Source organism: Argiope bruennichi, chromosome X2, assembly GCF_947563725.1.
Source record: "Argiope bruennichi chromosome X2, qqArgBrue1.1, whole genome shotgun sequence".
Taxonomy (NCBI): Eukaryota; Metazoa; Arthropoda; class Arachnida; order Araneae; family Araneidae; genus Argiope; species Argiope bruennichi.
This window is the reverse complement of record NC_079163.1, coordinates 41,474,188-41,485,791: the sequence shown is the minus strand read 5'-3', so window position 1 is coordinate 41,485,791 and position 11,604 is coordinate 41,474,188. Positions and strand designations below refer to the sequence as shown.

At 28.8% G+C, this 11,604-nt stretch overlaps 1 protein-coding gene across 1 annotated transcript in view; it reads right to left on the bottom strand.

Annotated features, from left to right (window-relative positions):
• Nucleotides 1–6,064: 6,064 nt before the first annotated feature.
• The window catches only part of LOC129961010 (pikachurin-like), a 214,304-nt gene continuing 208,764 nt past the window's right edge, over nucleotides 6,065–11,604 (bottom strand). The window contains exons 12-14 of the mRNA XM_056074801.1: nucleotides 9,451–9,681; nucleotides 9,266–9,369; nucleotides 6,065–8,822 (exon numbers count right to left, since the gene is read on the bottom strand). Coding sequence (XP_055930776.1) covers nucleotides 8,674–8,822; nucleotides 9,266–9,369; nucleotides 9,451–9,681 — 484 coding nt within the window. The 3' untranslated portion in view covers nucleotides 6,065–8,673. The remainder of the gene's footprint in view (nucleotides 8,823–9,265; nucleotides 9,370–9,450; nucleotides 9,682–11,604) is intronic.

Here is an 11,604-nt window from a genome sequence, read left to right as displayed (position 1 = left end):
TTGAACTTTAAAGACATTTATTGAGTACAGACGTCATTTTTTGGAGTAACTAGTACCATTTCCCCTTTGAAAGTGAGAGTTTAATCTGAAGAAGAGTTCTAGGTTTAGTATAAACACCATTTGGTAGCTGGATGGATGCATTTAGTGTATCTAATATAACAAGTAACATATTTATTGAGTCATGATGTGATAATATCGAGGCGTGGACAAAACTACAGTGAGCGAGGTACTTCAGATGAATGATCTGAAATTTTGTAGTCTTTCCAATAAATATGTTAATGAAAAGAAATATAATAAAGAATAAAATTAGTGTATAACTTACCATGCTATTAGTAATTACATTTATAATAATTAAATTCTTTATATTAATCTATAATCGCAATTTTTATTTATATAAAGGGCGGAGTGGTAATCAGTTGATTCCTCTGTATCGGGTGAAAATAAGTATAAACATAGCTCAGAGTAACATATAAATAAAAATATAAGTCCATATATTATGAATACTAATACTTTAAAATAGGAAAATAAATTCAAGAGCCAATAAATCTTTCATGTTTTAAGTCGTCATCAAATGATATCCAAATTTGTCTTTTGAAAAAATAATTAATATGAAATAATGTCTTATTTCCAAAAAGCGAGGTATGCATAGGAATTTCTGTAATATATAATTTAATTTAGATTAGTTGGTCCTGAAACAGTATATGCTGTACTTAGTTTCAAACAATATAATTTCTTCAATAAATCTTTGAGTCGTGATTTTGCCACTGTACAAAAAAACAAAAAGCCTTATTTATATACAAAACTTAAAAACAGTTCATTGAAAATGATCCTTCAAACGATGAGCACATGAGGAAATGGAGAGGACTGTCTTCTTGCAAGAAAACACGAAAATTGGATTAACAAATTATAAACTTCGCCAAGAGTGCTTTAGATTTATCGTATGTTAACCTATATTTTGAGAAGTTTTTTGTAGATCTATTTCTGTAATAAGAAAATTCTTTGTAGAAGAGTAAAATATGATTAGTATCATTGACGCTGTTACAGTCACAGTAAATGGAGTCATTATGTTAATTGAAACGATTTGGAAATCCTTGTGTAATTATCATTTTGGTGATAGTCTTAAGAGCAATGATATCTTTTTCGATTTTTGTCCAGGCTGTAATAGCATTATTGCCTAGGATACTCTTTAAGGAATTAGAAGTACTTGCTGTTTTGAAAGTTCTTTAACACTGTCTTCAGTGACGAATTTTTTTAGGTTTGAAGTAATATCGGGAGAGATGTTTTCGATGGAGAGTTTTCTGTAATTTCATTTGCCTATTGATCCACTAATTCGTTCCAGGTAATGTTTGAGTGACCCTGAATTCATATAAATGAAATTTTCTGTTTTATTCTTGAATAAGTATGTGTACTTTGGACGCTATCGGTTGTATAGTTTTTTGGAGAAATATTTTCCAAGGGCGATATGGCTGAAAACTATTTCAAAGAATTAAAATATCTTTCCCTGGAATAATAAGAACATCTAAAGCTTTAGTCATAGCCAAAGATTCTGCAGTTAAAATGAAATTGAATTCTTATAGCAAATTTGTGTAGTAATGACAAGCTTGAAATTAAAGTATATCAGAGCGTTTAGCGAGAAAGTGCCTGCAAAAATTAAGTACTTTAGCCGAAAACATTTAAGTACCATTGTACATGCATATACATACGTAGACCTACTTATTTTCTAAGCATAAGTTGTTTTCTTTTTTAAAATGACGTATAGATTTTACTATAAAATTTAAAATATATATAAATATATTTTTTAAAATTCTAAATATGTATTTTTTTTTTAACTTTTTAATATTTATTTCTCTATTTGTACAATGTCTTCTGTTGTAGAATAAATAATGTCTTCTTAATTTGACAAAAAATTGAAATGATAATGAAAATTATCACTAACAAAATGTTAAGTTTTTAAAAGGTTAACAATAAATATTAATCTTTTTTAGTTTTAACAAAAACATCAATAGATACGGAGCTTTTTGTGTCTTCATATTTCCCTCATTTCCTTTGGATTTTCTTAAAAAGTAAAGTCTACGAAAGTGATTTCACGCATAGAACAAATTTTTATAAATTATTATGGCTTGCGAATCTGTCACGCTATTAATGATACATTATGTGAATCATCTTGTATTATAGAAGAAAGAAATGCAGGCACTTTTCTATTTAAAGCAAATGTTACAGAGAAACGACTTATTCGGTTTTTAAATTGTTTTGTAATAGCATTTGAAGCAACATTTCATTTTGAAATAAAATAAATGAGTTATTCTTGTTATGTTATTTACTGCACAAGCTGCATTATTTATGATCTTTTGGAGTGTCAGAAAATCTGTTTTGCGCTATTTTTTTGGGTTAAATATTTCCCTTCGAAAAAAAGGTACAGTGATGCTTATAGTCCGAACGTTTTAACTTTTCAAAAGTTGCTTATTTCCCCATGAAATTTGTATATGGTCCCCATTTGTTTAAATACGTATTGTTTATAATTGAGCTTTAATTACTCCCTATGCATCACTAATTAAATACCTATTATTGGGTTTTAGTAATAAAATAATGGGACACTTTTTTATTGTGTATGTTGGGACATTAGATTTCTTTCTTTCATTTTTTTTTTTTTTTTTTTTTTTTTTTTGCTAAATATGATTTATAGGATTGGAAAACTATATAAAAATTTAAATTTCATGGCTTTTTCAAGATCATATTTATTGACTTAAGCAACATAAAATATTATTCTTTATATTACTGAGCATTTTTCCAGTTGGATGTGTATGCCCATCTCTTAAAGTTTAGAAATTAGCCACACCCTGAATATTCTGTTTCGAATTAATTGGTTAAAGTATAATTTCGATCAAACTCTACTTACTGTTCTTTTTCAGGATTCCTATATTAGCAGAACGATGACTTTTTGACAAGGGGAGGATGCGTAGTAAGATGAGTGCATTTACGTAATTCTTTGTTTTGATTCCCACTCCATTAGATACATTTTCTTACTTTTTCTTTTGCTTCGCTTGTCGTTTTGAGCCGTATTATTTTATTTTAAATTTAACTTGTAAAGGGATCATTCATGCGGTTAATTAAAATGTGACTAGTTCTAGCAATAAAGCCTTTAGGAGTTACAGGAAAATAAAATCTTTTATTTAAAGTAAACTTTTGATTATCCGCCATTGTCAATCTCAAAATGTTAAAAAAATTAATAACAAATAAACAAAAAAAGGTGCTTTAAGATGAAAAAAAAAAAATGTTATCATTATTTCTAAAAACAGTGAATTATCATGTACAGAAATTTACAGTTTATAAAGTCATGATTCTATGTTTAGATTCTTACTTTAAATTAATATATATATTCTAATGTATTTTGTTGTAAATTTGTGTCCTTTTTTGAACGTGTTGTAGGTATTTTACTATAATTCCGCGAATAATTTTAGTTTAACTTATTGTTAAACGTTAAAGTCTCCGTCTTCATCTTTCATTTGATCCAATATTGGTGAAGTAAACGAATCTTGATTCATGTGCAAAAGCCCAGATGATTTTCGTATCTGAGAACTGAGAGTAGTCGCAAATTCTTTTCTACACATCTAACAAATCGTACCTGGTGAATTTTAAAGTAAAGTAATTAAGAACTGGAACAATCCTGAGCAATTTGAATGCACATAATAAAAAGGAATGTATACAAGTTAATCGATAGTTTTAGTTAAAGAGAATTTTTGCGCATAGTATTGTAAAGATTCATACATAATCCAAAACTGAAGCTATTTAACTGAACGCAGCAGAAATATCACAGTACATTGGAATTATGTTTGTTCACCGTGTTCTGAGGGAATTTTTCATTTAAAAACTTTAAAAAAAATTAGTATCGATTGAATATTTGAATTCTATGTAGAATTTGCTTTCACTATTTCTAATCTTTAATTCTGCATTTTGAGATAGCCTCTAATGGCGATAGATTATTTAGTAATAGACTGTAGTTTGTGATTCCTCGTAACTCTTTCAGTTAAAAAAAATCACCCTTTTTCCTGCAACAACTGAAATATATCTATGCATTATGAAGCTCTGTGCATTTTTTTTTTCATTTTATGGTTATATTTTACACATATTAATTTCAAACAATTGGAAGCTCCGTTTCCTCATCACTGCTACATCAAACTATTATTAGAGCAAGACAACTTATTTAAAATTAAATTTCTTAATTTTTTTTTGAGTGTACTGGCAAATCTATCCTAGTTTTGTTCTCCGAACAATAAAAAGTTACTGTTGAAATTACATTGGACAAGAAAGATTGCAATGATATATTATTGCCTCTTGTTTGTTGCGATGCATAAGTCACAAATGATAGCACAAATAACGCTGATTTCAATTAGAGCCGTATTATTAAATAGACAAATATATATATATATATATATATATATATATATATATTTGTCTTTTAATATATATTTAATAGACAAATATATATATTTTTTCAGTACTTTCAGAGTAATTTAATTTTGTATTTTTTCCTGTATTTATGAAGGATATGCTTTTGAACGTCTTTAAATTGAAACCAAATATTTTTCTAATTAAATTCAAGTAACATTTACATTTCGGAAAATTATTCTGACAACATTCCTAATTGGTTTGGTACATTTTGTATTAAGTTGCTTTGTAACTCTAAAATAAGTGTCAGATTCTATATTTAAATAGAATTTAGATTGTGTTAATTTGTTTTGTGGCTTTTTTTTTACCATACTTTTAAATTTAAATTTAGCCACTTTTTTTTTTTTTATCTACACCATATATCGAAGCCAAGTCTCTTGGAATTGTTATAATGTTTTACTATTTCAGTTTGTCAAAATTGAATACTTAAAAGTGAAAATAGAGATTAAATTGAAATCAATAAAAATATATTTGTCTTTAAAAGTTGGGGGGAAAGGGGGGGTGAGACTTCAATTGGTTAAAGAGCCCTAGAGGACTTAATCCGGTTCTTATTTCAGTGAATTGACTGACAATTTGCCTTTAAATAAAAAGAGTCTGAAAGTATATAACATTTCTTTTTATCCCTTCCTTGTATCATACTGTTAATTTTCCATCAATTAATACGATGATTGTCTTCTTTCATCAGTAATCATAATTATTTATTTCTTTTAGAATACAACAAAGAAAAATAAACAATTATTGTTCATCTAAATATAACTATAATTTATGAATGCAGCGTTTTAATAGTTAATTATTCAATGCAATGAAATTGCACTTTTATCAAATTATCTGTATTTTATTCTAAATAATTTACAAATTATTCCAGCTGTTCATTAATGTCATATACCTGTTATTCTATTTTTTTTAAACGCAAGTTTTATTTATTTATTGTTTTCGGCTTTTAATTTTTTTTTTAAATAACTTCACACCCCATTAAAAAAAAAAAAAACACCCCTTTTACTGAGATTTATACGAAAACGTGTCAGCTTTTGCATATAAAGTTTGCAAAACTCTTAGTTTGTCCAGATTTTTATGAACGTGTAATACGCTTCTGATAAAATGCTGGCTTATTAAATGGCAGATGTGTTTTTTTATGTTGATTTACAACAATTGGGTAATTTTCAAAAGAGTTTTTTTTTCGTACTTTTAATCGAAGCAAAAATACATACGTTTGCTATATAAGCTGAGTCATGTTTCATCGGAAATTTATTTAACTATCACACAGAATTTAAAAATGTTTTCTAACTTAGATCAATCATACCCAACTTTCAATGTATGGAAGATTTTTATCTAGTATACCGAGGCCTTATCTTTTACAGATATGCAAAATCAGAATGATTTTACTTTAATTATAAGATTTAATTGCAATGTTATGAGACTACAATATAAATTGGTGATATTAAATGAATTGTGAATGATTTTAGACAATAAAATATAATTTGCATTTTTGCTATTAAATGAAACGATGAGATATAAAAAGTGTGTTCTTCAAACGAGTTGTGTTTTTCTCGATCTTAACTAAGGAATGGAAGGTGCGGTTTTAAAAAACACATTTTATTGAATGCTTATTTTTTTAAAAAGAAACTTAATACTTGCACATCAATTTTATTATTAATAATATTTCTTTGGATTTTTGAAAGTCTTTCAACATGATTTGCTTTAACAAAGTAAAAGCAATCAGTTACAACTAATGAGAATTATGTGAATAAAATGTGTTTATATTAAATCTAGACTATTCATGTAATAATATAAGCATCAGAGCACGAGCATGTTTCCAGTGTTCACAGCCATTTTCCATACTTATATTAATAGTAGGCTAAGAAAGAATATTAAAATATTTTTTTAATTATTTATTCTATATTTATATAAAAGAATAAATAAATTATAAGTACCAATAAGATTTCTTTGCAAACAAATTTTTTATGTTACAGAAGTTTCTCTATAAGTAATTTCTCTCAAATATATCAAGCAGAATTTTGATTGTATGAAATGGTAAAAAAATGAAGCTTTTATATTTAAAATATCTTAAAATAGCATACATATAACATAATATTCATTTATCATATGACATTCAAATTTTGTAACAAAATACAAATTTAGAAAATTACCACTTTAGTTATCTAGGAGTGAGATGTGTTACATATTCCATTAAAACATATCACAATCTCTATGCCATAAAATAGCTTGCACAACATTTTAATCTCTATGCTGTTTATGAAGGATATGCATTATTTAAATTAAGAACTCTTTTCTCAATCTAAAATGAAGTTAAATCAACTTAAACTACAATATCTTTCTTAACATTAGATGTTTCGCCATTGAATAAACTACAATTTTACTTATGTAGCTTTCTACATCGTACATTCAAACAAATATTCACACACACACTCCCTTTCACGCTCACACACAGAATTCACATGCGCATTAAACATATGCACATATATGTCTTAAGATAGAGTTACGTTCTCTATATACATTTATCAAATATTACTTTTGGTCTCATATTCATTGAACATTTGAAATCTCTCTCATATTTTAAGTGAACTAAATGTAACTAAATCCAAAGTTGTTTATAACCCTTGAAAAAGTTGAAAATATAATTCCATAAGAAAGGTGTAATTACAGTCGCACTGAAATAATGAATTTGTATTTACACTTTTAAATCAGGATTGAAACAGTTCATAGTTTGGAGGCTCAGTTTTTGATCTACATAAAACATCTAAGTGAAAGTGCACCTTACAGGATTGGGCCCATCGTGAAGTATAAACGCTATCTAACACACACTCATGACTGAGGAATACATATCAATATAAAGTAATTATGTAAGGGAATGCTTCCCCATTTTTCAAAGGTAAATAAATCCCTTCAGTACTTCTACAAGAATTACCTTTTGATAAGTATGTAGAGGCATCAGTGGCGTAACTAAGGCAGAGGGAGCTTATACCACAAGTTTTAAGACAAGTATGTCTCCAAATTTATATGAACCATTCAAAATCCTCTTATTATCGCACTTCTTTCTTATTCTAAGCCTTTTTTATTTTAATTAAAACAGTTTAGATAATTACTAAATGATACCATCTACGAAAATACTTCGTTTTTTAATGATTTAGAAAAAAAAATTACAATAACTTTTTGATGCAGGCACCTTCACAGGTAACTAAATTTGGTTACATTTTTAATCAATAAAAGAATAGCAAAAACGGCAAGCCATTTTGTTTTCAGGAAATTTCATTTTTTTTTTCCTTGTGAAATCTGGTGTTGAAAAAAATGTGTTGAAATATTAAAAAGAAAGTGAAAGGAATATTTCGAGCGCTATAAATTTAGCTAGAGATGATTAAACCGGTTTAGCTCCCTCCAGCATTGATACACTTTCTAAAAAACTACTAAAATGAACAATTTTTTCTAACTGGATGATAAATCAATTTTTTAGCGCATTTCAGTACTTAAGAACAAACAGAAATGAAGTGGTAAAAATTCTTGAATAGTATAAATGACTAGACAAACTCATGAAAACGGAAGATTCACTTTCAAAATAGAATCTAATCACAATATTTTCCCCATTCGTATCCATCTTGCTGTGTCTAAAGAAATGAAATTTGAGTTCTCAGCTCGCAAAAAATAGTGGCCCTGTCCTTATAATAGGCCGAATGGCCAGTTAGTTACGCCACCGTAGAGAGGTTGCTGTGCAGTAGACCGGCCTTACAGCATACTTAAAGAATGATATATGTATGTTAGACAGACACGGTTTCTCATATCGTCAACTTGCTCCCATCTTGATATTGAGGTATATTGACAATATCCAATTCAAAACAACGCCATTATTCATTATAACGGTAACTATGCGAATCAAACTTGAGCTAACAAATCATGTTTCTGAAGGGGCTTGTACTAAAAAGTATGAGAGTGGTAGAATGACAGGTGCAGAAACATATCTTGCTGCTCACTGAAGGCACTAGCACAACACATGGGGTCACAATCAAGGATTAGCCGTATAAAATCTTCCTTGTAGCACATGTATATGTGAACACAAACTACAGAATTCTGCTAGAATGGTTCGGTGACAGCAGTGAATTCTCAACTGTGGGCAGTTTTGGCTACACATGTGGGCCTACTATTCATAGGAAATGTATCCTACTATATCATGTGTTGACTCTAGTAGGAAAACAGTCGTACGTTTAGTTTTGTACTCTAGAGACACGCCTGTATGTTGATCCCAGTAGTAGCGTGAGTGATGAGACGAATGTGATAATTTGTAGATAAAGTCACATTTGCAAGGCAGCCTACAAGACCTGAGTGGTATTTGTTCATACTTAAACTTGCTATGCTTTCCATGCCACCTGAAAAAGAAGCAGAAAATTCAGTAATTTGCACAAAATTATGTTTAAAGTAGAGTTTTACAAGTATTATTATATGTAACAGTTGGTTATATTTATAGAATATTTCAAAATTTGTATCTGGATTAAGCGTTTTCTAGAGTTTAAATGATTTTCCTTATAATAACTAATTATTTGCGTCGAGGCACAGAAATTGAACAGAATTGTTAGATTTGCATTTCTTATTCCTTTTTAAATGTATGCGCTAGTATGTAAATATTAATATAGATGTTAGGTAAATGTAATAAAGTGGTGATTATGTATAATTACTGATGATTATTCAAAATCACCAATAAGTTTAATGATGACTATGAATAATCAACGGATTAATCACATTTGCCGTAATATATATAAAAGAAATTTAATAGATATAATGTAGACCTTGTAGCATTACATTTTTTATTTACCTAAATATAATCCATTGTTGACATTGAGTTGATTAAGTATTCCTGGTGATGTTCCTTTAGCTACAATCCCATTGTCAACGATCAGAGACCCCTCTTGCTCAACTCTGCAATAATTATTAAAAAAAACACATGAGTTTATAGAATTTCATCAAACGATTTTTAAATTATAATAGAATCAATTTTACCTCGTAACTTTAACCGTGTGCCACTTGCCATCATCTACTCTTGTAGTGTTGTAAACAATAATTATTTCTCCAGAACCAAGATTATATTGAAAATGTAAATATCCTTCTTTTAAACCTAATGATAAATAGTCAGATGATGCAGACATTTCTTTTTTCCCGGACCAAAGAAGTAATCCACTTGGGCCAAAAGAACGGAATTTCAGTTTAATGTCAAGTTTATTCCCACGAATTCTGTAAAACGCACAAACATTTCAATTATATATTACTTATCACTGCTTACAAAACTTCAATTTGTATGTTCTTTTATAAATCAAAAATACCATACACATTTTTAACATTTAAGTAAAAATTTTGAGTTTAATTTTAAAACAGGTAATGTAGCCCTTTAAGTATCTCTAAATCATGATTTAAGTAGATGTCCATTAGCACATGCGGTATAATATTAAATGAGATTTTGTATAATGCTCTTTCTTTTTTATCACAGGATATAATAAGATATCTTATTTGATGTTCTGAATGCAGCAAAATATTGTAAAAACATCGTAATAACTTTGACGAGCATTTTGGGCTAACAGGTTTCGCAATGTGAGTGCAAGGGAAGTTCCATACAAATTTAATATAAGATACGAATTTACAGGATGTTTATAAATAAATATCCCAACTTTTGAGGTCTGTTAAAAGAGAACAAAATAACGCACAGCTTTCTTGTTCTCTAAAAAATAAAAAAATATCAATTGAAAGCTTAAATTTAGCACAGTTAGGAAAGTTCAATGAGAACCCTTTCAAAAATACGAAAGATATCGAAGCAGTGCGATAACTCATCGAACAATTTTTGATGCATGCTTAGTGTGAAGCTTTGAAAAGATACAGAAATGTGTGCATGACGATACTTGATTTTTTTTTCTGGGGCTGCATTAAATTTCAAACAATGGAATAAGTTATCGTGTCGTCTTGATATCGTTCGTATTTTTGGAGGGGCTTACAATGAACATTTATAACAGTGTTGAATTTAAACTTTCAAGTGTTATTTGTAATTTCCGACAAACAACAAGGTTGTACTTTGCTTTGTTTTCTTTTAATATCCCTGAAAAATTGGGGGTATTCATTTATAAACAACTTATATAACAAATCTTGTGAACTATCTACGATTATAAAGTTTTCATACGATTCATAGTTGAGTAATGATTTTAATAGAACGCATACGTCATTAGGTTGTTTAGGAGAGAAAATTTGGATAGTATTAATTTTAGGGGCATCTAATTTGGCGTAACTGTGCCATGACTTCTGTGTCATGAAGTCAAAAACAACTAAAGGCTTACCAGCAATATCCAGAATAGAATTTCTCTGCGAGCAGGCAAGCAAAAAGAAAAAGAACTTGTGGAACTTCGTATACAAGAAGTGTACAAAAAGGTAAAAACTGTTTTTTTTCGTGTATGTTTTTGTTACTTTTGATATTTGAATGAGTAAAATTAACCATACTTAACCACATGAACATTTAGGATTGGCGCACACACACACACACACACACACACACACACACACACACACACACACACACACACACAAAAAAACTAAAATAAGGCAATAATTTCTGAAGAATCTAAACCCGTTTACTTCTTATCTACTGCAATTTAATCATAAGCTTAATTCAGACGAGGGATTCGCTTTTCCTTGCTCTTCTGCATGAAATGATCACATAGATAAAAATGGGAAAATGAATAAAATCATTTGAGGCGAAACCGATGGCGAGTTTTGCCTTATGTTACTGTGAAACAAATACATGACTCACTTTTTTTTGTCTTGTAGCTCAAAATTTATAATACGAAATAGAACTTTATTTCCATTATTTTCCACAGTAAGCATTATTCGTAAATGAGCTCGTTTTATATTAAGTGGAGTGTGTTTTGTGTTGGAACGTGTAAAATTTTAATAATTATGTTTCAGCCATGCACGTGCCTTGCGTTTTCTTTCTTAGTTTATGAGGTTTGTAACTGTTGAAGTTCATAGTTTGAACTTGTAATTTCAATAAGTTCTCATTAATTGTGTAAATGAATCCTGTATTAAAAATATGAAATTGCTGATTATGGGGTTTCTATGCCTATGTTTTTAAAAAGTAAATTGATCGTAGTTTCAAAGTAGAGTTGTTGCTGCAAA